We start from the raw sequence: 26,313 nt of genomic DNA, 5'->3' as shown, positions 1-26,313 counted from the left end.
TTGATCTTGAGAGGGAATAAGAAGACATCAGATATTAGACCACAGTCTAAACAATTTGTTAGAAGATGCGGAGCCTGAATTGCCTCAATGGAACCAGCTTCGTGTGACATTGATTCTTCCTGTAACCTTCATTTGGAAATGTGGTGGAACTGAAAAGTGCAAAGGCCAGCAAATTACTTGTGGAGTTATTTATCAAAATGTCCCACACAGTGACTTTCACCTTTCACGACCTTGAGAATGGAGATCCTGCCAGGTGAGTGTGGTTCTTTTTTAAATAATTTTAAAAAGTTTATAACAACTTTATTCATTCCTGCCTTAGAAACGGAAAGCATGTCATTAAATGGTTAGAGTACTTCCAAAGTAGGTACAAAGCTGAAAATTAGCAGGTATTGATTTCAAAGCAAACTACTTTTAAAAAGCCTGAAAATGAGACTTTTCTTTTTCTATATTGAATAATCAGAATACTAAAAGTAGAATTCTTGTTAGCATAAAGCATGGGAAGGAATGTTGGTGTGCGGGAGTTCTGTTGCCTGTTTATGAAAATTGGAGAGAGAAGTTTCCGGAAGCAAATGCAAATCATTATCAACATTGAAAAAAAAAAGTTAATGGACTATTTATATGCGCTGATGATGTTACCTAGTTTGGTAATGAAATGTTTGCAAGAAATTCTCCAAGCTCAGAGAGCACTAAGGACCCCAAAGTTCAACTCTACTATCGGAACTATTTATAATCTCCAGTGTAGATCCTTGGGAATAAGTGGGTAGTGCATAAATTGCCCTACCATGATTTCAGTTATTCTCAGAATAGTCTACAGTGTTAGGAAAATATTAGTCATAGCTTCTAAATGTTTTGAATATTGCTGCCTTAGATCTGACCTTAAGATGTATGAAACATGTTTTGTCCATTATTGAACCACAGGTACCAAGATCCACAAATTACTATTACCAGTAATAGAATTTTTAGCCACAGAGATCAAAAGTACAGTATTTATATATTACAAATTCTGGAAGAAACAGGGATTGATTCATTCTACTTCAATATTAGATTGGTAGATAATCATCATTTCTCCAGACTTAGAACAGAACATACTAGAAATGTATATAGCTATGTAATAAAGATTTACAGAATTTGGATGGAAATATGTTAACATTTTAATTAAATTGGGAAAAAATGGAACAATAAAACGCAATTATTAGAGCGCTAAAATATATGATGCTGAAATTAATCTCTATGTTATAAAACTACTTTCCAAGATGTAATAATCAAGACTTTGTTATTTGTTTGTAGTTTATTGTTTAAACATATAAGGCTTTAGTTTCACTCTTATTATGTAGATCTCCTGGGTTCCCATTAGTAGATGCTTACATAAGGCTCTGAAGGCCCTGAGGGGAAGTCTTTGTAAACCAGATTTTATCACCTGGTTAGTTATTTTCCATTCCTCTTATGCATTCTGCCTGTGTCTTAGACTTAGACTCTGCCATGGCTTGCTATAAAGAACTGTAACGTTCTAATATGTCCCATGTGAAGTTGGTGAGATGTTAGAGGCTGTTGTTTAAGGGATCCTGTTAATTAAACAGTTGGGCAGACCAGTTCTCTGTTCCCCACAGCCAAGACCCAAGTCCATATGATGAAGGGGCCGTGCATGATTCCTTCCACCAGCTAATTAAGGAGCAGAGCAGTTTGGCTGAACAAGAGTTGGTGGAGATGCAAGATCTGACTAACAGGAGCAAAGGTGAGACAAGCCATATCTATATAGCACAGAGACTTCCTGATGATTATCAGGGATATTCAATTTGTAGACAAATAGTTGGGGTGAAGGAGAAAGATGCGTAACTTTTAAGTGATATTTCCTGATTTTCTTCACACAACAATGCGAAAACCTGATGTTACTCTCAGCTTTTAACGTAACAAAATATGGATGAAGAGATGTTTTCTAGAAAGCATTTTCTTTCTTTTCAATCATTGTATCTCTGTACAACTAACACCTATAGCTAAACAAAAATCCTTGGCTTATTAACTACATTTAACAAGCCTGTTCACAGTAAAAAGTATGATCACATTTTATCCTCATAACCATCTTGTATGGGAGATTCCAATTCTTTTAAGATGTACAGCAAAAATACTATTAGCTGATTCTCCATTAATCTAATGGGTTCCTAGATGCCGTGGAAACAAGTAAGCCCATCCTTTTAAGGACATACAACAGATTTCAGAAAAAGCCCAAGATTTCATTGCCTATATAGCAGAGGATTTACCTTTAAAAAGTTTGTGCTCCTGCTGGATGAAATGCCATGTTCCCAAGTCCTCCAGTCCCTGTTGCTGTACTTACTTCTATTTTTTTTCTTCCTAGCATTTTCCCTCAATGTAATAACAGAATTATGTAGCTCTAGTTCTATTTATGAAAATGGTACTGGTGGCAGGTGTAGTAATATTAACCTTTTTTGCAAGATTAACATGAAACTAGATAAGATAACTGAAAGGGCATTGGAGATAGAGGTGAGCCTATAGACAGTAGTAGGCCAGATCAGAACCAGAGGACTAAGCAAGATGTGGGATCTATGAGTGAGTAAGAACCAGGGCTACAGGGGGATCCCACCATCTAGGAAGAACTCAGCCAACACAGAAAATTTTGTTATCTTCTTTTTCTGACCTTTAGGATCCAGTGGCTCAGCAAGAGAGCTGGGTCAGGATCGGGCATGAACACATTTTACTGAGAATATTTTTACATGATAGTGTTAAAGGATCATTTGCCAGTGGAAGAGGTTGACATACAATGGCACAAAATTGTATCTTTGATCTTCTGCCACAGAATGAATCTTTGCTGGAAGAGACAGAATTATAGATAGTCCTTGTTTAGTAACTGCCTCATTTAGTGACCATTTGGCCTTACAGTGATGACGAGAAAGTAACTTGGGAACCAAAGCTTGCATTTATGAGTTCTGTAAGTCTGAAAAGCAAAGAAAAGCTGAAGTAAGATCATAAGCGCGGCTTCATTTAGCAACCACTTTGCTTAATGCCTGAGTTACTAGTCTCAATCGTGGTAGCTAAATGAGGTCTACCTGTTGCCCCAAAGGAGCCATTCTCTGCCTCTTTGATCTGTTCTACTTCCCACGTCACTCCTGGGAAAAGAAGCTGGAGCAAGAGACGAGACCTGCCCCTTCTTTTACCATGATGCCACATGGAAGCAGCCTTATGTTGGATTGCTTGACCTGGTGCACAAGCATATCTACCTAGCCAACCCCATAGATCAGCCATGGTAGCGCAGTGGTTAGGATGCAGTATTGCAGGCAAACTCTGCTCACCACGAAGAGTTCGATCCTGGCCGGCTCAAGGTTGACTCAGCTTTCCATCCTTACGAGGTGGGTATAATGAGGACCCAGATTGTTGGGGGCAATAGGCTGACTCTGCAAACCGCTTGGAGAATGCTGTAAAGCACTATGAAGAGGTATCTAAGTCTAAGTGCTATTGCTGTCAGGTATTGCTGTGCCTGCTCTGTGGGGGCTAGACAAGGAGTTGAATTCTAGCTGTAGGGTGGCTAAAGAGTAACTTTTCTCCCACCTTCACCCTAACCATTTTCCAGTGCCACAGAGTTCCTTCCTGGGATGGGAGAATTGGTAGCTGAAGAGTTGTTGTCATTCTACCAGTGTTGCTGGCTTGGGGATCTGCTGCTAGATCAGGCTGGTAGGCAAAAGAAGGGAGAGAGCCTGGCTCTTTGGCACAGGGGGAGAGCCCTGTGGAGAGCCCAAGGCAGATAGCCCTGAAAAACAATGGGCAGAGAAGGTAGAAGGGGCATTTCTGCAGCAGGCTCAAGTGGCCAATCAGAGCAACTGCCAGCTCTTTAAGTTTCCTCAGTGCAATGTGCTGCAGATCATCTGACGGTGTGTCAGAAAGTTGCAAACGCCTCTTGAAAAATGGAAGAGGAAAGGTAAACATAGGTTGTCTTCCTGATGGATCAGGAATGAACTGAAGACAGAATAGAGCATTAACAGAGCTGGAAGGGACCTTGGAGGTCTTAAGTTCAATCCCTTGCTCAGGCAGGAGACCCGGTGCCATTCCAGATATAAATGGCGGTCCAATCTCTTCTTAAAAACCTCCAGTGACCCACCACTTCTGGAGGCAATCTGTTCCCCTGGCTAAAGACCGCATTTTTTTTTAACAAGTTTTATTAATTTTTCAATTTTTACATCAAAGTGCTTAGGAAACAACATGGTGATGGGGTAATCAATTATCCAAAAACAAAGTCATATGTGTATAATTCAGGTTAACTCCTTAAAAGTTCCCTCTCTATTTCCCACAATTAATATGACATATTCAAATTAATACATTTCTAAATAGAGTTCAATCAATCAATACAATTATCAAAAAAAATTTTTTTACTAATACCAATCCAAGTCCTGTTTTTAAGCTTTACTTAATTCCAATTACCATATTTCAATTTAGCCTTGAATAAACATGTTGTTTACACTTTGGGTATCCCTAATTTCCCTCATTTCATAATAATTATGATATCTAAAATAGTCATATTGTTCCAAAAATTACATTCTTAATGTTCTATTTCTTATCCTAATAACTCCTCAGTTACTAATACCATATCTTCCATTATCACAATCCATTTCCTTGTTCTTATTCCATTACAGAGTGATTATCATCTGTAAAATAGACATATTATTCCAAAAAAATATTCTTAGTCTATTTCACATATAAATTCTATTTCTTATCCTAATGGCTCCTCATTTTAAATCTTTTCCATTTATTTGATGATATAGAGGCGCTGTTATGGAAACCCGCTTGGCAGAAAAAGAAAGCCAGAGTCAGATTTAAAAATGGGACTTAAAATTTCACTTAATGGGTTAAAAAGGCTTCTAAGAGATATTGACTGATTTAATATTCGGGATTTAGATTTATACTTGGGATGAAAACTACTGGTTAGATTATAGTTTGAAATTGTAATATGGAAAAGACCGCATTTTTTTGTCCATGTCTTCCTGAAATCACCAAGGCATCTTCCTGCCACGGTCAGCAGACTAGGTGGAAGAAGCCTGAGAAACCTCTGTCTGCATTTCAGTGGTTCATTTCATGGGGCAGCTGCATTCAAACACCTGAAACAGGAAGTAAATGATTCATATGTCCATTAGGACAGTGAATGTTAGGATATTATTCTCCTCTCAATCAAAAGGTTAGAATATTATTTTCCTCCCCTTCAAAAACAACTCATTTCCGTGATTTGTTTAAAATGTTGATGAGACTTAGGGGCTCTGCACTAGACTTTTTTCATGCTGTGTTTGTATTTGAGCTGAAGTGGGGAAGTGGTTAAAGTGCACTATTGAAGGCTAACTCTGCCCACAGGCAGGAGTTTGATCCTGACGGGGCTCAAGGTTGATTTTGCCTTCTGTCCTTCTGAGGTTGGCAAAATGAGACTCAGATTGTTGGGAACAATATGCTGACATTGAAAACTGCCCAGAGAAGCTGCAAAGCTCTATGATGTGGTATATGAGTCTTGAATGCTTGCTAAGAATTTTACCTACAGTTGCTAATAGAGCTGATTTTGAGCATTTCATTGTTATTTGTGAACCTTGGATTTGGAGTCTTTTGTTTTTTCTCAAACACAACTGCCTATACACAACTGTATTGGCACAAGGATCTCTATCCTGTAAACAAAAGGGAGCGACTTAGTCCACCTGGTAATCTGTCATGTTATAAATATTTGCTGTAGGAAACAGTAAAATAAATTTAGAATGAATGTCTAAGTTGTAAAATGCTCAGGAAAAGTATTGTGCTCATTTGGGGAATGGGCACAGAGGAGGAAGAAGGGAAGATGTTGGAGATTCCAGCTTTGACAACGACAATTCATAGCAACTTGGCAATGCAGAGGTTGCATCTGGGGCTTTTCTTTTTCTCCAGAAAATCTGGTTCCTCCCTCTGGTCGGACTGGAGCTTGGAACCCAGATGCACAGCTGGTAGAGCACCCTGACTACTCCTCCACCACATTGCGCATCCTTGCCAAAATGCCCAGCCGGACTATTGGTGAGTTGTGATGCTCCCCTGTAGCCCCAGCCTACTTCTTTCGAAGAAGAATTCCAGGATGGGGCACGTGAAATGTGGGAATTAGCATAGAGAACCATCTTTTTCTCCCCTCCATAGTGATGGTCTTCCCTTTTGTTTGCAGGGCACAGCAGAGGAGCCATCCTGTCCCAGTATTACAACTGCACTACTGCCAGACGCCGTCGTCGGAGCCACCGTGCTCCTCTCCAGGAAGCATCCCGTTCTGCACGGCCTAGTTTTCGACAGCTGTCTCTAGAGTTGGATTCCAGTTACAGAGAAGAAGACTGTAAGTTGACTAAAAAGAGTAGGAAGATGCCTGCTAAACAGAAAAGTCGTGCAAGAAAAATAGAAGTGTGTGTATTTAACGTATCGTGCAGCTGTTACGAGAATCACAGAGAAATCACCTTGATCATTCTCAGTATGTGATCCAGCCATCCAGGTGTTATAATTGCTCAGTGCTTCTCACAGTAGAGTAACAAAGGGTTACAACATGTTCTGCTCGGTGGAGCAGCTAGTCATCTTTGATTGATTTTGCAAACCCAAGCAGGGTTTGACCTCATTGGGACATAGATGGGCAAATGCTAGAAAGCGAAGTTAGGAAGTATTCTGGGAGAAGGAAACTGGGAATGTATCCAGGGAGTCCCGAAGAGTCAAACTTGATTTGGGGGAGGCCATCATAATATTCCTCACTCAAAGAGACGGAAGATGCTTCCAGAAGGCCTGGGAGTACTCTCGCTCCCTTATTTAACCTGTGAAGATGACTTTGTCAGGGGTTCTTTTCTTGGTCAGGCTTTGCCATGAAAGGCCATAATACAGAAAGCCCTGTTTCTTTTTTTCACTTTCCTATACCTTAAACAACAAAAAAAAGGTGATCCCAATCAAAAGTGGAGGAAGGAAAGCAACCTTTTTCCTTTCTATAAGCAAAATGTCTGCACTGGAGATGCCGTTGGGCTGCCTGACCTCTGATCACCTCTGCACTTCCTCCGTAGCCAAGTATATTTTGCTGGTCAAAGAACTCCAGAACCTGCCGGTACAACAACGGAACCACATGCTGCAGATGATGCCTCTGAGCTTGGCTGAGAAGCGCAGACTCAAGTTAGTGCCTTTAAGCCTTGTTAGTGTACTGGTCATAAGATGCTTTTGGAGGAGAGAATGTACCTCACTGCTCTTTCTCCCCAAAACAACTTTTGCTATGTTTTAAGTTTACTTCTCTCTCTCCCCCCCCCTCCCTCCCCGCCTCTCTTACAGGCAGAATTCAAGTGGGCATTCAGGCACCTTGAGGAAACCCAAGTCAACGGGTCGCTTGTCTTACTGCAGCTGGATTAAATACCACTTCCTAATAGTAAGCCCTGTACCCCACTTGACTTTTGTTGCGGCAGGTGAGAAACAAGCAGACTCAGAGGACTTCCTGTGTCTTTCTCACATTGCTGTGAGAAAGGAAGCTTTCACTGGAGCCTTTCTGTGAAATTTGTGTCTATTTAAAGAGTTGGGAAAAGTACTCTAAAAGGTCTTTATGTCAACTCCTGATATACTTATCAAGAAGGCATCAGCAACTTTTAGGAGGATCTTTCTAGGTTACTGCACTGACTATGAAGCAGGGGGTTTGCTGTTTGCCAAATTCTGGCGAACAGGATGGGGAGAAAGTGGCTTTTGGTTCAAACAGGCCCAGCAAAACAGGCTAGAACTTTTGGGAAAATAGGAAAGAGGGCTGCTGTGCTTTTCTTGTCAAGAAACATAACTTGTCAAGCAAATAGAAATAATTCCTACTCGGAGGCACGGGATATTTCTTCACTCCAAGTGGAAGCTGCAAATCTTTCTCTTCAGCAACAATTTTTTATAGCACAAGAGGGAGACGAGGAAGAAGTATATGGCATTCCCTTTGACATGAGTTCAACAATCTGAGTTCCTGGAAGACTTCTCTTTCCATATATTTTCATGTTTTTGCTAATAGTGTTCTGGGCTTGAGAAAAGAGTCAGTTACCACAAATTTCTATTGTGCTAAATGTTGTTTCAAACATTTAATTTTTTGCAATACTCCTTCAAGTAGGTAATTGCAATCCCTATTTCTTTTATGACACAATAAGACTGAGAGAGTCTCATAAGGCTGGAGTGTCATGTTTAACATTTCTGACACACGTTGGACTATACCAGTGATGGCGAACCTTTTAGAGACCGAGTGCCCAAAAACTGGCCCTGCCCCACCCCCACCCCACCTGCCCTCAGGGCCACTCATCGCCTCCAGGGCCCGCCACAGATCGCCCAGCAGCGCCATGGCAGCCACGCCCTCTGCCCGCGCCCCGCAGCATCAACTGTGCGCGATTGGGCATGAGGGCAGAGTCTTGTCTACAATGCTTAGCTGCCATGTCCTTGACTGCATTGCTCCGCGTGGGCCACACTCAGAGGCGACCCTTCTCCAGGAGGGCTGCTGGTGAGGAGGGTGTCATGGGGGGAGGCAAGGCTGGGTCAACGGCACGTGTGCCCACAGAGAGGACTCCGAATGCCGCCTCTGGCACCCGTGCCATAGGTTCGCCACCACTGGACTATACTGTTATTTTGTGGCAAATAAACAGGATTGGATGATTACTCCAAAATCGTCATCCTGGCCATGTTTTCATCTGAAGTTGACCCTACTGTATCCTATTTTTCTTGCAGGGCTTCCGGAATTTTTGGTACAATCTGCTGTCCCTCATTCCTATTCTCCAGCCCTGGCATTATTCCCTCAAGGAGATCAGCGGCCGCTTTGGCTCTAGTATCCTCTCTTATTTCCAATTCCTTAGGACGCTGCTCTTCTTCAATCTCTTTATGTTCCTGATCCTGCTGGTCTTTGTAGTTGTTGTGCAGGCTGCTTTCCCTTCTGCCATACCTAACAGTGTGGCCTTCACAGGGTTTGATCTCTTGACTGGAGCAGTGAGTATTCCTGAAATCCGATCGCTTTCCTTTACTAATCGAATGAATAGAGTGTATCGTCCAGCAGTTTTGAATACTTATAGGGACGTGTTTCCCTCAAATCCAGGGGTGTCAAACTGGATCCATGGGCTGGATGCGTCACACGCAGGCCACGCCCACCCTGGCTCCACAAAGGCAAAAAATATTGCGATAGGTCACAATACATCATGTGACGCGATCAAGTTTGACAGCCGTGCTCTAATCCTTTCAGTTGCACAGCAGTGTTTGCTTAGCCCTTGAAAAGATGGTTTAAAAATCCAGACAAAGCCTGATTCCTGCACTATGAGACAGAATGGGAAAAATATAAGCTATTAGTGTCTGTCAATTCTGAGTTTGATTTTCAGTTCATAATCTTTTACCAGAGTCAAACTTTTGCTTGCCAATCTAACAGATTAGATTGTCACAGTAAACTACACACCTGTTGACTTTTAGTCTGTAGCAATATGTCTGGACGGTTGATAGATGTCTGTTCACTACCAGTGTTTCTACTTGTAGTCTATACTCTGGAAATGTGAACTTGTTCCAGAAACAAAAGAACAGTGTTTGGAATAGCCCAAGGAGTATAGGTTACTTCTGTGTGATATCGTCATGTATGTAAGACCATTTCCATGAATAATCTGTGGCTGTGATTTTAATAAAGAGTGAAATATTTCAGTGTTGTTACAGCCAGGGCCATCTTCTTCAGGAAAGGATAACCCTCCAAAGGATTGACAATAATTTCTTTTCTTCACAGGGCTACTTCAGTCACACACTGATGTACTATGGCTACTACAGTAATTTCACGCTTAATGCCCCTGATGCTAATAACACCCATTACAGGCAACACATGCGTAGCCAGATGTCCTACAATATGCCTCTGGCCTACCTCTTTGTTACCGGAAGCGCTTTCTTTGGAACCTGCTTTCTCTTGATCTACAGGTAAGATGAGCTGCCTACTCTCTTCCCTTTGCATAGGACAGGGTTTTTCAACCTTTTCACCCATTGTACCACTTTTAAGATATGGCATTATCTGTGTTCTGTTCCAGACAGAACACATTGCTTTGAGTTCAGTCTAAAACAGACAGATGACTCGAGAGAAATGATTTCATAACGAATATTTATTGTCCAGGAATTCTAAGCAGAGACTTACTATGCTGTAGATGCATCTGGCCTTTTCATATCTGTTCATTCCTATAGTTAAATTGATACTGAATTTTCCCCTTTTCTTCTGCTAAGCATCACATGTTGGCAAAGGATCTCCAAGCCATGTGGCTAGGAGACATGAGGCTGGATGAACAAAGGATTCCCATCTGGCTTGTGTCCAGGAAGTCTCCCAATGACCAATGACCTTTTGAGACTCCTCCCACTGACCCATCAACATACCTAGCATTTAACCCAATAACTGCCAGATATTCTAACATACTGATACATGCTCTCTAGTTAGGGTTACATAGAGCTATACGAAGTCCAGAACAATCCGAGTACCACCAGTCGCCTAGCAAGGTGTCAAAAACTTGATGACCAAAAAAAAAAAAGGGAAAAAAGTGATAAAGTACAGGTAGTCCTCGACTTACAATACTTCGCTTAGTGACTGTTCAGAGTTACAATGGCACTGAAAAAAGTGCCCCCCAGGCCACAGCCGTGCAAGACAGCGCCCGGCGGCGCTCTTCCTCCTGTCTGAGGTTTTCATTGTTGTGAGCATTTCTGTTGAGGATTGGCAGCAGGGGGGGGGTATTTGGTTTTTATTCCCCCCATCTGCTGGGTGGTTGCAGCAGGTTTTGATCACTTCACATGACCCTGGGATGCTGTGACCGTCATAAATATGAATCAGTTGCCAAGCATCTGAATGTAAATCTCAAGACCCTGGAGATGCTGCAATATTCCAGCTGATCGGTGCTTCTTCTGGGCGCAGCAGAAGCACCAGGATCAGTGCTGTTTTCCAACTGATTGGTGCTTCTTCAGGGCTCAGCAGAAGCACCAGGATCATTGCCGAGCTCCAGCTGGAGCCTGGCGCTGATCCTGGCACTTCCACTGAGCCGTGACAGCCCCGAAGAAGCGCCGATCAGCTGGAAAGCAGCACTGATCCTGGCGCTTCCGCTGAGCCCTGACAGCCCTGCAGCTCCAGCCATCTCTCGCTCAGACTTGTGCGGTGCTGCCACTGGTTCAGCTCATTCCCCTCCCCCACTACCACTTTTCTAGGATGGTCATGTACCACCTGCCAGGTGCCAGTGTACCACAGGTGGTACCCGTACCACTGGTTGAAAAGCCCTGGCATAGGAGTCCAGCTGCTCCTTTCTTTTCTGCCTGGGATAAGACCAGCCTTCTGCATTTACTGTGTACCTGCATTCCTTTCACATAGGATTTAAATAAATATTATTTTTATCATTAGCCCAAGTGGTTTCCTCCTACCTATCAATATTTATTTTTCTTGGTGGTTCTCAGCACCAGGGAAAGGAAGCTCTGCTGCTCACCCAGACTTTTGTATTTCAAGAATCCTGGCATTTGGACCAAGAGCAAAGGATCGTAGGACATCTTGGACGAATCAGACTGATATATAGAATTGCCACTAAGAAAACAAAAGAAATGGTTACTCAGAAATTAGCCTCACTGAGTTTGTGAGAGGTCTGATTTCTGCAATTTAGGATTATATTGCAACTTATATTGTATAATTTACACAAATTATTTGAACGTAAATACTGTAGATTGTTTCAAGACAATTTCAGACTTCTTAATACAATCATTTAGAACAGATTTAAATAATTAAATAACTTGACAGCCATCATTTTCAAAAACACCATTTTTTTTTCCCGAGAAATGGTGTGATATCAAATACTCTTAACATTATTCCTGTTTCCCGGAATATACACTTATTCTATCTTTCCCAGTGCTCTTAGCAATCTTGCCTCAGGTAATTTACTCAAATTTATAGTATTAAGCTTATCTACACTCTGACATAGGCATACCTGCCTATTAAATACAGCCCTGCCAGTCTTTCAGCCAGATTGTTAATTCCATGCTGGCAGCTAACAGAGTGACCACAAAGCTGTTCCTTGGAGAACAGTTTAAAATGGATGGCTTCTCTAACCAGCACATAGTTAATGGCTTTTTTCCCCCCCTCACAGTATGTCTCACTCCTTTGGGGAAAGTTACCGTGTAGGCAGTGCATCAAGTAACCTGGCAGTCAAAGTCTTCTGTTCCTGGGATTACAAAATGATTCAGAAACGCTCAGTCCAACTCCAGAGTGAGAACATTCGCACACATTTGAAGGTAAGTGCTGAATAGAGCTATGTAGTCTGTGAAAATGCAAGAACTACATTAACTGGGAAATAAAATCTTCAATGTTAGTGAAACAGAGAATAGAAATGAGAAGTCGCAGGTTTATTTGAGTTTATTTCATTTTCAACCAATCTTTCTTCAAGTAGGTTAGCCAGTAGCTGTCAATTCAGACTGCCATCTTGCCTGCTGCTACAGCCCTAGTTTGCAAAACAAGGAAGAAGGGGGACTAATTCCCAACTTCCTAATGCATCCTTCGGCTGAATGCTTACAGTTTTTCAAATCATGTTCTAATTGAATGCTTGAGCTATTTTCTTTTTTCCCCTATCGCTAACTACCTCAACCATGCTAGCAATAGTACCATCGCTTGTGGTGCCTAAAATGTTTATTGCCCCTCATGCTAAGGGCAATTTAGGAAACAAGAATCAAACCAGAATCTATGATGTTTTCTGTCTCAACAAGTTCATACTACAGTAAGGACAAAGGGATTCTATCTGAAAGAAATAAGTATGCGTAGTGCATTTTATAGGGGGACGAGAGAAAAATGCAGCAGCTTGTATGTACCAGTGTGCCTCTTCATTCTGAAACTCTAGACAGAGTGAGCAATTCACAGCTTTTGGTCTCTGCAAGCAGTCAGATCAGTCCTTTGACAGGGAGTTATCTGTCCCTTCCTTGGCAGGTGGAGAGAGGGAGAAGGGGTGCAATGGCTAGTGATGTGTCACTGACTACACAGAGTAGATTTTACTCCATGGAAATTTGATCCTCATACCAGCAGCAGCAACGACAAAAATTTCCCACCTTATCTGTTTGGCAACAGGAGAAAGGACATGGCCAATATAGGAAACCTGGCTTATTCATACTCGGTGGCAAAGCGTTCTCAGAGTTGTAGTACTGAGCATCTGGAGAGATGTAAATTGCATCCAAGATAAGACATTATGTTCTCTGGAGGTTTCAATGTAATTAGCCTGAAACTTGTCTTTTCCTGTAATTGCCTATTTTTGTTTACCTCGCATTCCCACTTAAAGCCTACTGTTCACTTTTGAAGCTCTAGTCCCTCTCCAGAGATTTACTTTACAAAAAATCAGTGCTGACTTCTTTCATTGAGAATGTACTTATGTGTAAGACATAACTGTATTATTACACTTTCATTACTGAGTCACAGGCTTAATTCCTTTTAATCATGAACTCAGCTTTCTTTCCCTCCCTCCCTCCCTCCCTCTCCTTCTTTCTCCCCCTCTGTGTATACATATCCTGTTTTTCCCTCTCATTTTTTTCAGGAGTGTCTGGCTGAGCAGAGGCTGGAATCCTCTTTAAGCTTTTCTAAGAAGCTGCAGGAACTCGTAGTCTTGCTGGTGGCCTGGACTGTATCCCTGAGCACTGTTGCAGGCACTGCCATTGGTATACACTACTTTTCTGAATATGTACACCAGGTATGTGAGCAATAGGGTCCCTTTTCAGATACCTGCTCCTACTTCCTGGGAGAGAATCGTGAGAATGAGGTCATTTTCTGAGCTCATACAATAAATCAAGGCTCAAGAGTGGCAGTCTTTCTCAAAGGAAAGTCAAAATAGGCAAGATGATGGTTGTAGCACACAATGTACAAAGGGGCAAGACTTCAGTTGCATAGCTGCAACTGCTATCTTGCCTGTTTTTATCCTTCCTGGGGGATGCCACTGCACAGGACATTTATACCAATAGCAGTAAGTCTTGGATTCATGCATTTATATACTGCCGTAGGCACCTAGCAGAAAAATCTTGCCAAAACAAAATTGCAGGGACTTATCCAGGCAGTCTTTGAAAATAAGACACAATTAAACTGAAGAAAATAATAATAATAATAAAAAGTTGATCTATTGCCAGAAAGCTCCCATTATTGGACAGATTAAAAATGTAATTTATACATCAGAGAAGAAAATAAATAGATGTAACAGAGCATAGGTTGTTATATAGAGTGATGTTTCCCAGCTTTGCATTCTCCAGGCATATTGTCTTATTGTTCCTATCACACTCAGCCAACATTTCATGCTTGACCGATGGGAGTTGTAAAAATAGAGACCAAACACACTGTGGTTATCAATAATTATACCTAGCTTCTATAAAATAACCATTCATGTGAATAAAAATTAACTCTTACTTTCAGCAGAAACATAATTGGGGCCAAGAGCATTGAGCTACCATCAGCCATCTTAACTGCAGTAAAAGAAGCTCCTTTTCCAAGATGGCTGTTCCCAACAAGCAGTAGTTCTTCAGTCATTGTGGAATTTTTGCACACACTCTGCTAAATAATTACAGTGGCCCAACTTGTCTATTGGGATTTGAGCAAAAGTTCAGTTTGAGGGAAACTCTCCATGTTCCACACCAACAGTTCCATTGCACTGAATATGGACATGCTGGTATACCTGGTGGTTTCATGCATTCTTTGGTCATGTGATACATTGAATAGCCAGGCAGCATGATACACTCATTGGTTAAGATGTTGGACATGAACCAGGGTAACTGTATGTCAAATCTCTACTCAATCATAGAGCTCATTGGGTGACATTGAGCCAATCACCTTAGTCCAGGGGTAGGCAACCTTGGCTCTTTTATGACTCGTGGACTTCAACTCCCAGAATTCCTGAGCCAGCATGGCTCAGCTTGGAAGCCTCTCCCTTCCCCTCAGCATGGCTGGCTCAGGAATTCTGGGAGTTGAAGTCCACGAGTCATAAAAGAGCCAAGGTTGCCTACCCTTGCCTTAGCCTATCCCAATTTGCTTATAGTGTAGTCGTGGGAAAGCTAGTTTGGTCTAATGGTTAATGCACCGGGCTAGAAAGCAGGAGTTTGTGAGTTCAAGTCCCACCTTAGCCAGGAAAGCCAGCTGGGTGATCTTGGGCCAATCACTCTGTCTCAGCCCAACTCAACCCAACTCAGCCCAACTCATAGGGTTGTTGTTGTGGAGAAAATAGGAGGAAGAAGGTGTGATGGATATGTTTGCTGCCTTGAGTTATTTGTAAAAATGATAAAGGTGGGATGCAGATAAAGAATAACGGCATCAGGGAAGACTCTTTCTATGCCGTCTCGATTTCCTAGTGAAAAAGTGGAATATAAATGCATGTGAATGATTTCCTCCCCAGGTTCTGCACAGGGAGCTTTTGAAAAACAGCCACGCTGGGAAAGAGTTGTTGCTCCTGGCCCTGCCTCTGGTGGTGTCTCTCATTAACTTGCTCATGCCCTATTTTTACAATCTCCTGGCTGCGTGGGAGAAACAGGAATCGCCAGTGCTGGAGGTGTACGTTGCCATTAGCAGGTAATGCAAAATCTCACAGCTCAAATTGCAGGGTGGGCTGGGCTCAGCTGCATCCCGTTGTTGCAATATTACTAGCCATTTATAAAAGGGACTTACAAGCCATTTCACCAGCGGTGTTGCACAGGAAGAGTTCAGCCCTCAGTGTCTTTCTTTCCCATTCCCCATAAAACAATTTGTGCCGTCCACAAGCATGTGATAGGACAAGAGAGGCAAACTGCTTGCAGAAGTGAGATAAATCATGATATACATAATTTCTAATTTTATAATAAAAAGAGCCATTTGTATCTTTGCTGTTACTGTGTAGCTAGAAAAGAGGAGACACCTGGGGCTTAATCTGCTTCCCTCTTTTTGTTCTGTCCACACTCTACCTCAGTGTTTCCCAAACTTGACAATTTTAAGGCATGTGGACTTCAACTCCCAGAATTCCACAGCCAGCAACGCTGGCTGTGGAATTCTGGGAGTTGAAGTCCTCATGCCTTAAAATTGTCAAGTTTGGGAAACGCTGCTCTACCTCCTTGTGCAAATGCAGGGTAAAAGAGGTCTTCCTTGCTCCAGGTGTCACCTGGAGGGAGGCAAGAGGAGCAGGATGAGAAAATACCCGATGACGATTCCTTTGATCTGAAAGCAAACTTTTTCTTAGGCAATACTTTTATTTCTTTTCCTCCAGGAATTTAATTCTCAAGATGATCATCTTGGGCCTACTGTCCTACCATTGGCTGAGTTGGAAAGTGACATCTTCAGAGATTCAGGTCAGTGTAGATCTGAAGTAACTAAGACTCTTCCTGGAACAGTTCCGAAATGGTTAGTGGCTCTGTCCCTCTAACATTAGGCCAACCAAGAATAAATGGCGTCAGGGGTTGTAGAACAAAAGAGCTTTTCTCTTTGTCAATCCAGTGTGGGCTATACCAAAACGACAACCCGTGACTACCAGTTATGAAGAGAGAAAGGGCCTTTAGAACATGAAGGGTTTCTGCAGTGAGTAGCTTTTCCCATTGAATAAGACTGGTCATCCAAACTAAGTGTGGCTTTTCTCATGAGGCATAGACTGTGGTGAGTGGGTTGAGGATATAAAATGGGCAGGCAGACACCCCCCCACCACCATATGGGCAGAAGCAGATGTTTACTTTTTCTTTGTGGGCACTTTTGTTATCTGGGAACTGAGAATACAATTTTCTGTGTTTCACTAGTTTTTGGTAATCAGGCTTCCCAAATTTGCCACGCAACTGGAAAGAGCAACAAAGGGATTTGGAGATTGCCAAATGCCCACCTTCGACACAGCCAGTCCCCTAGCATTATTAAACTAAGCTATGCTGCATTTTTATGGGGGGGGAGGGGAAAGACTCCTGAGTTTTAGATTAGAACCCAGACTTGCTAGTACAGTATTCCAAATGGAGCTCCTGCTTTTTCCCAGGCAAGACGTTTCTTCCCAGACTTATAAAACTCTTTCTGCATGGCAGGGAGGGACTCTGCTCTGATAGGCTTGGTGAGTGCAGGCTTCCAACAAGAGGGAAGCTGATGGGCAGAGAGCTCTGGAAAGAGAGACAGGATTCTTTGCGCAGGAACAGATTCAGTATTGCATCACGGGGTTCAAATACATTTTACTAGGCTTGTGAGCGTTTGCATGCCAGGGAGAGGTATCTGAGCGCTCCTGTACTATTGCAGCTAAGAGGACAGTTAAATTATAAGTGCTGTAGTAATAGATACCCGAAGGTGCAGTGTTGCCAACTGAGACTTCCCATATGGCTGCAGTATATTCCAAGTTACAGTACGCTTCCCTGCCTTTTCATTTGTATTAAAGGCTCCTCAGTCTCTTCCCTTTGGATCAAAACGGGCACAGGGCTTTTTAATGTTCCCTTCTCTTATGATCTCAGCAGCTTGCTCCTAAATGCAGGCCAAGATGATCTCTTGTGATTCTCTCCTTTTTGTGGGAATCGAGAAACACCATTGCCCCTTCAAGCTTTGTTCTGTTCAAAAGGTGGTCTCTGCTCCAAAGAAGCTGTGAGTTTTATAGAATGACGGGACTCCAGCCTGAAGGACTAGAAGCGGAAAGAGATCCTGCCTTAAGCATTGTTAGCTTCCTACAGGAGTAACTGAGCATTACATTTTTGTTAAGTTTGGTTTAGCCGGCTACTCGATGTCCATTTGACTGCCGTAAAGATGACAGGGAAGGCTGAATGGAGAGGAGCTGCCTTGCTTGTTCTGATGCAAATGGTGCTTATCTTTCCACAGTGCTGGGAAACCTTTGTGGGGCAAGAGCTCTACCGTTTGATGGTGATGGATCTGATTTTCATTCTCCTGGATGTCATCTTTGGAGAGCTGATATGGAGGTAATAATTACAATGGAGATAATATGGAGGCAATCGGATGTTCTCCACCTGACTTCATCAAGTGGTGGGGCGCATACTTAAGGTAGACAACATATTGTAAATCTTAATACACAGGTAATCAAAAGAAATATGCAGCACAGGTAGTCTCAACTTACAGTCACTATTGAGCCAAAATTTTCGTTGCTAAGCAGGACATTTGTGAAGTGAGTTGTGTGCCCATTTTGCAACCTTTTTGTCACAGTTAGGTGAATCATGCTGTCGTTAAGCGAATCTGGCTTCCCCCTTAATTTTACTGATCAGAAGCCAGCTGGGAAGGTTGCAAATGGAGATCACATGACCTCGGGATAGTTCAGCTTGCCATGCCAATTGTCAAGCAGGCAAATTCTGGTCACGTGACTATGGGGATGCTCCAATGGTCGTCAGTGTGAAAACTGCTCATAAGCCATTTTTTTCAGTGCTATTGTAACTTCAAATGGTGACTAAACAAGTAATTGTAAGTCAAAGACTATCTGTACCCACTCTATTTATGCATGTTTATGAATAAGATTAAGAATATAGATTACGTAGCTGTGAAAGAGCATAGGATGCTATCTTCGTGCATTAAAAATAAGCAAAGAGTTATCCTTCATTGCAATGGGAAGGAAATAGCAATAGCACTTATATACCACTTCACAGTGCTTTACCAGCCTTCTCTAACCAGTTTACAGAATCAGCATATTGCCCCCAACAATCTGGGGCAATGGGAAGAAAATTTTGACCCAAATATTATACAGGTAGTCCTTGTTTAGTGACAATTAGGACGAGCAACTCGGTCATTAAGTAAAACAATGAAAAATCATGGGATAGTGCTTATAATTTTACTTCGACTTTCTTTTGCTTTATAGCATCAGAAGGTTATGATCCCAACTGCCAGGTGAGACCAAATGGTAGGGAAGGTTTCCAGAATTTGAGTCGTGAGAAAGCCAGGTAAAAGGGCAAATCTTATAGCCCTTTTACCCCCTCCCTGCCCTTTAGAGTGCTCACCCAGGCATTGGGATAATTAGCAAGAAGAGAATTGATGTTTTTATTTACATTCATTGGAGAGGAAGAGATTACAAGAGAGTAAGCGGGCACGAAAGGAGGAAGATGTAACAAAAGGAATGCGCTATTGGTAGTCGTTGCTTAGTGACTGTAATTGGGACTGGAATTTCCATCACCAAGCAATGAGGTCATTAAATGAAATATCATGTGACCGCACTGCTTAGTGACAGCAATTTCAGTAATCCCGCTTGTGGTTCTTAAACAAGGATCTTGTGCTTCTGTCCTTCCATGCTTCCTCTGCTTCAGATCCCCCACTCCCCCATCTCTGCCCTATTGATCACACGACTGCAGAGGCACCGCAATAGCCATAATTTTGAAGACGAGGCATAAATACTATTTGTTCAGTGTTCTGATAACTTCAAACAATTGCTGAATGAATGGTTATTAAGGGAGGACTGCTATAGTTGATGTGCCAGTCATAAGCTACAAAGGAAGCAAACAATAACCTTTAGTGTGGAACTGATTAGATTCTGATTAATTTCAGGCAGCAACTGGAAGCTGTTTAATTAAGGTCATGGAGCTGCCCTTATTAACATTCCTTTAACACCGGTGTCAAACCCAATTGCATTGTGGGCCATATCGTGATGTATCAGGACTTGTTTCGCCCTTGTGGGGTTGAGGTAGGCGTGGCATGTGCAGGCCACATCCAGTCGGAGAGCTGTGTTTGACATGCCCGCCTTAGCAATTTCTAAGGAGGGTTGCACTGCCTATAAAAGCAGCTGTGGAAAAGAGATCTTGTTTAGGCAATCTCTGCTGTGTGACGGGAAGGGGTAGAAAAAAACCGGGTCAGGCACAGGATAATGCGTACTAGCTGATTCTAACAATGAACAGGTGGCAGAGACATGTAGCCAACATTGCAAAGTTACTTTTTCATCACCATGTATCCACAGGCAGCTGCTAAACAAGGACTACCTGTCATCCTAAATATAATTCTAATTATTTTAGGTACGTTGGATTTGTTTCAGAATAAGGTCCAATAGGATTATGTTGTTAACCCCTTATGATAATGCTACTCCAGGTATATACCAACATAAAAGGGTCAACTCCTAAAGTAGGAACTTTGGGGGAGAGGTCTGAAAAATGTATGTTGTTACTTAGTAGACAAGTATTCCAGAAATGAAACAACTTGCTTGACACTTCGAATAAAAATATATAGTGGCTTATATATTAATTATAGCAACACAAAAATCAATTTTTGAACTTTTAAACTAGGCTTTTTCCCTATTCTTTACAGGATCATATTGGAGAAGACGTTACAAAGTAAACAGAGGCCTGAATTTGACATTGCTAGAAATGTGCTAGATTTGATTTATGGACAAACCCTAACCTGGTGAGACTTTCTTTTCCTTCTATTGGTTGTTTTCTGCTTTGTTCCTTATATATATATATATATATATATATATATATATATATATATATATAATATATATATATATATATATATATATATATATATATATATATAACCATTACAAGCTTCAAAGTATGTTGATCTTTAGAACCCTTGTGCTAATGTTATTTAAAATAATTGTACCCTCGCTTTGTCAAAGTTTTCAAAATACTTCCCAACACATTTATGTATTTCATTTTTTAAAAAAAATACATTGGATTAACATCATGAAGACCTGCATGTGAGATAGAACTTTGGTATTCACTGTAGTTCATTATCACTGGCTTCTGTGGTCCATCCATCTCCATCTCCAAATCAAAGTTTTTGATTACTTAAGCAAATGGGGTGAGGTGCGGAATTGCCTTAATGCAGTGGTTCTCAACCTTTTTAATGCTGCGACCCCCAACCGGTAGTAAGTGGAGGACTACTCAGCCGGTCATAAGTCGAGGACTACTCAACTGGTGCAGCACCGTTTGCAGAATGGGACTTTTGGTGGGCTCAGCAGGGCAGAGACAGCCTGGACAATTCCTATTGGCTTTTGAAAGCTAATAGAATTAGACTCTATTCAAGAAAGTCTATTCTATTGGCTTTCAAAAGCCAATAGAATAAAAGGGAGTAGTACAGCTAAGGAAAAGAGGGAAAAAAATGGCAGACTGTGTTGTTTGGTGACCCCCGTGAAATGGTCGTTGGACCCCAAATGGGGTCCCGACCCACAGGTTGAGAACCACTGCCTTAGTGCATTGTATCTTAATGAAATAAGCCAGAGGTCTCCCATCTTTCGGGCACCAGGGACCAGTTCCGTGGAGAGAGGTTTTCCTGCGGACTGGAGGGGGTGTGGTTTTGTGTACTGCCTGCATCTCACAGATGGGACTTTGCTTGTTTGTGCAGACCAGTTGCTGGCATACTGCGGCCTGGTACTGGTCCACAGACCGGGGGTTGGGTACCCCTGAAATAAGCAATATAACATTTCTCTTCTCTTCTTCATCTTCTTTATTTTTTTCTTAGGCTGGGAGTCTTCTTTGCCCCACTTCTTCCTGTGGTCCAAATCCTCAAATTACTGCTGTTGTTCTATGTTAAGAAGGTAATTTAGTTGCCATTTCTCTTAGTTCTGATGCACGTTGCATTACCTGGCTGCATGCATCAACAAAGGACAGGAGTGTGGAAGTGGCTGCAGTATTAGAGCTCCCCCATCCCCGCCCCTCCCTACGCAGTCAGGATGGAAAAGTTAATAAATCACATTGAACAAGAGGAGCTGCATTGACCAGAAGACCATTTACAGAAAGGGAAATCCATCAGGAGTTCTGAACCAAGAGGAAGATATTTATTTCACGCTCTGCTCCCTCAGAAGCAGCAATGAATGAAATGCACATTACCGTGAGATGTGAATTTGAGCATTTTTATAAAATATTTTAAAAAAAAACTTATGGGAGGTTACATTTGGGGGAGAAAATTTTTTGGCCATTGTTTATTTTCCCCTCCTTAAAATCACCCTACATTATTTATTCCTTTGCAGAGTTTAGGCATAAGTTACGCTTAAAGGCGAGGAGAAGCATTTATTGTCTATAGTTCATCTTTTTCAACATACATAAATACTGCATGTAAGTTTTACTCAGAAACTACTGCTCTTAGGACTAAGTAAAAATCTATTAATTTTCCTATGAATCCCTCTTAGGTCAGCTTGATGAGAAATTGTCAGTGTCCCAGTAAACCCTGGCGTGCATCTCAGATGAGCACCATCTTCATCTCTTTGTTGTGCTTCCCTTCATTCCTGGGTGCTTCTGTATTCCTCTCCTATACCATCTGGGCGTGAGTAGATTTTCCTGTGCAAAATAACCTCTTGCTGTTACATTCCAGATGTGAAATATTTCAGACCAAATAGTCGCAAGTTCTCCCCCCACATTTCTATAATCTCCATTCTGCTCTTTATTATCTGATATAAAACAGGTCCAGGTTTGATGGTTTTGGGGAGAATGGGGCTCTTACTGGCATTGTGTTGTAAAACTTGTGTCTCCATCCATATACAAGTTACCAGGTCACCCCAAAAAAGTATTCCTCTCCTCCTAAGAGGCCAGTCTTCTACCAACGCTAGTCCATTGGTACTTGCAGCAGAAACATTTTAACATGTCAGGTCAGAAAAATATAGACTGCATTTCTGATCAAGTGAGCCTGTGATTGTTCTGTCATTGCAAACTTTAGTATGATGTTATTTTTTTACAAAGCACTTATTTATTCTCTTGAAAAATATATCTTAAGCTGCTGCAAATTGCTCTTTTCCATTACTAGGAAGGCTATAATTAAATCTGCTTTATTGTCCATTGTCAGAACTCCCATTCACTGCATATTGTATATGCAGCATCTTTTATATATCTGTGGAGATTCTGAGTCATTCAGGCCATGGTTGTCCCAAAGATGTTTTTTCAAAAGGCAACTGCATTTGGATGAGAAGTGAAACGGCTTCAAGGAAAAACAAAGTGCAGTTGGCCTTTTGCAAAAGCATCTTTGGGAAATCTTTTATGTATTGTTAAATAAAGAAGGAACATAGGTCAAGATGGAAATTGTTTTTTATATGTTGGTGCTATAAATTGTGTTTAATTCTGAAAACATTGATTTTATAATAAGCAATAGAGATTATATATAAATCTGTAAAATGAAGAATTAGATATGATAGTTACACGAGTTACATTTCCTTTTGCTTGACATTTGATACGTACTTAGCCTTTCTCCATACAGAATAAAACCATCAGAAATGTGTGGACCTTTTCAAACTTTTGATACCATTTACGATTCTTGGAAGGTATGGGTACTAAAGCTGGAAGAATCCAATCCAAATATTACTTGGTTTACCTGGATCCATCAAAACCTCTTCCAAACTTCCTATTTCCTGTTGTTAATCACTGCAATTTTGCTGTAAGTTGAAATGACAAATTTATTTATGTAAGCCTAGAAAATCATAAATAGTTGTTAGACACAATGCATAATATATTTTTGCAGATATATGCACTATGCAATAGAGTGGTTGAATAATATGGATGAAGGTTGTTTGCATGCCATTTCTCAACCTACTGTAGCATCCGGATACATCAGAAGTTGCTGATGGTTTCTGCTGCTGGGTATGTAAGTCGAACAGAATTAATTTGCTGTTAGATTTTAGTTTAATGTAATGTTTACTTTGGTTTTATTTGAACTTCTAGGACAGTGATGACGAATCTTTTAGAGGCCGAGTGCCCAAAAACAGGCCCCACCCCTGCTCCACCCCCACCCCATCCCTCACCCGCCTGTCCGCAAGGCCACTCACCACTCCAAGGCCCACCACAGATCACCCAGGCAGCCTAGCAGCACCATGGCGGCCATACTCTCTGCCTGCACCCCGCAGCATCAACTGTGCGGGATGGCGCGTGAGGGCAGAGTCTTGTCTACGCTGCCTGGCTGCCATGTCCTTGGCTGCGCTGCTCCATGTGGCCACGCTCGGGGGTGACTCTCTTGCAGGGGGGCTGCTGGTGAGGAGGGGGTCGTGGGGGGAGGCGAGACTGGGGCAATGGCACGTGTGCCCACAGAGAGGGCTCCGAGTGCCGCCTCTGGCATGCGTGCCATTGGTTCGCCACCACTGTTCTAGGAAGTTCCTAAAAAATTGTTAAATCGTCTTCTTCCAAACAATGTAAAAAGCCTTTAAAAGTTGACTGAAAATATTTAATAGAAAATAACCAATGATTTGGAGAAGTAAAATTGAAACTATATTATGGGAAGATATATAAAATACAACTGATATTTTTAAAAACTGCAAATTATGTACCATAGTAGTAAAAAGTTATATAAAACAATTGTCAATTTAAAATGTTTACTTACTAGTTAATAAATACAACATAGATAACTTTATATAGATCTCTTTAATTTACATATTTGTATTTGTGGTAAGTGTTAAATTAGTAATCCATGATTCTCGGTGTGATTCAGAATTAAACTAATTATCCAATATGAAATGCAGATTTTTGAATTTATTAAAAGGAATAAGGACTTTAATAAACAGCACGGTTATATAGAAAATTATGAATACAATGTGATCTCTGCAGAAAAATATACTACAATTATATTTGGCAGGATGTAACTTTTTAACATTTAGAAGCCCTCTTTGTTGAATAGCTTATGCAAAGCTAAATAAAATGCTTGAATTTAATTGAGATTGTTTTTTAATATTAGTTTAATTAGATGTAAGATTTATTATACTATGAAGATCTTGAAATTTGTTATTACTTTAACCTACAATGTTATGTTTTGTGTGTTGAGAATTTATATTTTTTTAATGAAAATTCAGGAATCAGAAAAAGAGCTTATTTTTGCTGAATTGTTGATTGTTTGTTCAAAAAGTAGCTACTATATGCATTACTCATAGTGAATTGGCGTATTTTATATCCCTGCATATCACAGTGTTGGCCCTTATAAGATAGACCATAGTAAGAAACCATATAGGCTATTTTCACTGCAACAGCTACAGTAATAGATTCTTGCAAATCTGAATGTGATTCCTCACTTTATCTTAGTGTGAAGGAGCCTGTGATATTTACTCAAACTCATTTCTTGCAGTGGATTCAAAGTGGCTTGTCCGATTGTTGTCTTGGTAGTGGGTCTTCTTCCTGCCCTTGAAGGCCACTCTCAATGCTCTCTACACATAGCGGATGCTCGCCAGATACACGCATTTTAGATGTACTGGCTTATCTGGTCATAGATAATTGATTCCTCTTGTTCTTCTAAAGCAGAGGTCCCCAATCTTTTGGGCACCAAGGACCGGTTCTATGGAGGTTTTTCCACGGACCAGAGGGGGCGTGGTTTTGTGTGCTGCCTGCATCCCACGGATAGGGCTTTGTTTGTGCGGACTAGTTTCTGGCATGCTGAGGCCCGTTGGGGACCCCTGTTCTAAAGAACTATCTTCCTTATTCTCTGTTTGAAAACACCAGGCCAAAGCCATTTCCCCTTGGCAATTCTCTTAGCCTTTTTGAAGGACACATTGTTCTTCTCAGTATGTGTTGGTTAATGTGTCAGCATAAATGTCACGTTCTTCAATCTTGTGTTTTACAGGGCAGTTATCTACTTCACCATTGAGATGGTAAAGGGTCTGCGGAGTATCATTTCAATACTGAAGGGGCAGATTGCCAATGTGAGTACTAAAGGAGAGCCATTCCCCTAATTTAAACATAGAGTGAAAAAGAGGTATTAGTAATTAAAAGGACAACAACAAAAAAACCCTATCAGAAAAATAAAGTACCCTCAAGCAAATTTTTAAAATCTGCATAACCTGAGGTTATATATACATTCATCTGAAACACACAAATATAAACATCTGGATTTATTTGTATTTATTAAATTCTTATGCAGTCCATCTCCAATACAAGGTAGGGAAGCATGATCAGCAAAATTTATACCATCATTCACACAATTCCACATTTCCAGAACCCTCATTTCCTCCTGTCCCAACAAGTATTACCAGAGGGGCTGTCCGTTTGATCTCCAAGCTTAGCAATTTGGCTGCAAATGTTTCGTCTCCATTGGGGGGGGGGGGGGAGACATCTTCAGTGCGCTCTGAATTGTGCTTGTCTGTCAGAGCACTAGCCTTTAAATACCTTTTTGTGTGATGTAAATTGATGTGTTATTTGTCCGGATGTTGCTGAGTCATGGTCTGGTTTCGGGCTGTTTGATTGGCTGGTTGTTGTTGCTGGGACATAGTCCTTGTGCCATGGTTCCAACAGATGAAACCCTTCAAAAGAACTTCGAGGAATTGTTTTTCTTAAAGAATCTTTTATTCGGGAAACAAAGTATTGGCACTACATAGTTGAACACAAAAACTAAATTCCCCTCCCCTGGATACAAAGTAACAAAGTACAATTCCCACCAATAAACAGTCATAAAGCACATCCCCCAATTAGCTTGAAGCGCAGGCTTTCTCCCCAGCTCTCCAGCCCGCCAAACTTTATCAGCTCTGGACCCAGTTTGTCCTTGGA

At 41.4% G+C, this 26,313-nt stretch overlaps 1 protein-coding gene across 2 annotated transcripts in view; it reads left to right on the top strand.

Moving 5' to 3' along the window:
- Nucleotides 1–26,313, top strand: part of TMC6 (transmembrane channel like 6) — a 29,785-nt gene that overhangs the window by 402 nt on the left and 3,070 nt on the right. The window contains exons 1-19 of one of the 2 annotated variants that reach the window (XR_005556889.1): nucleotides 114–253; nucleotides 1,608–1,732; nucleotides 5,902–6,024; nucleotides 6,167–6,328; nucleotides 7,032–7,137; nucleotides 7,291–7,384; nucleotides 8,695–8,949; nucleotides 9,722–9,906; nucleotides 12,090–12,234; nucleotides 13,518–13,670; nucleotides 15,354–15,526; nucleotides 16,194–16,275; nucleotides 17,756–17,853; nucleotides 20,168–20,263; nucleotides 21,329–21,404; nucleotides 21,996–22,129; nucleotides 23,054–23,230; nucleotides 23,315–23,433; nucleotides 25,394–25,472. Coding sequence is in view for 1 of the 2 variants with exons in the window: in XM_039344906.1 (XP_039200840.1) it covers nucleotides 198–253; nucleotides 1,608–1,732; nucleotides 5,902–6,024; nucleotides 6,167–6,328; nucleotides 7,032–7,137; nucleotides 7,291–7,384; nucleotides 8,695–8,949; nucleotides 9,722–9,906; nucleotides 12,090–12,234; nucleotides 13,518–13,670; nucleotides 15,354–15,526; nucleotides 16,194–16,275; nucleotides 17,756–17,853; nucleotides 20,168–20,263; nucleotides 21,329–21,404; nucleotides 21,996–22,129; nucleotides 23,054–23,230; nucleotides 25,394–25,472 (2,319 nt within the window). In the remaining variant the exon portion in view is untranslated. Of the gene's footprint in view, nucleotides 1–113; nucleotides 254–1,607; nucleotides 1,733–5,901; nucleotides 6,025–6,166; nucleotides 6,329–7,031; nucleotides 7,138–7,290; nucleotides 7,385–8,694; nucleotides 8,950–9,721; nucleotides 9,907–12,089; nucleotides 12,235–13,517; nucleotides 13,671–15,353; nucleotides 15,527–16,193; nucleotides 16,276–17,755; nucleotides 17,854–20,167; nucleotides 20,264–21,328; nucleotides 21,405–21,995; nucleotides 22,130–23,053; nucleotides 23,231–23,314; nucleotides 23,434–25,393; nucleotides 25,473–26,313 lie in introns of those variants that run through there. The other variant, XM_039344906.1, reaches the window with a different exon arrangement.

The sequence above is a fragment of the Crotalus tigris genome, unplaced genomic scaffold (assembly GCF_016545835.1).
Source record: "Crotalus tigris isolate CLP2741 ecotype Arizona unplaced genomic scaffold, ASM1654583v1 scf7180000017551.9496454, whole genome shotgun sequence".
Lineage (NCBI taxonomy): Eukaryota > Metazoa > Chordata > Lepidosauria > Squamata > Viperidae > Crotalus > Crotalus tigris.
Note: the sequence above shows the minus strand (reverse complement) of the source record. Positions and strands in the feature narration are given on the sequence as shown.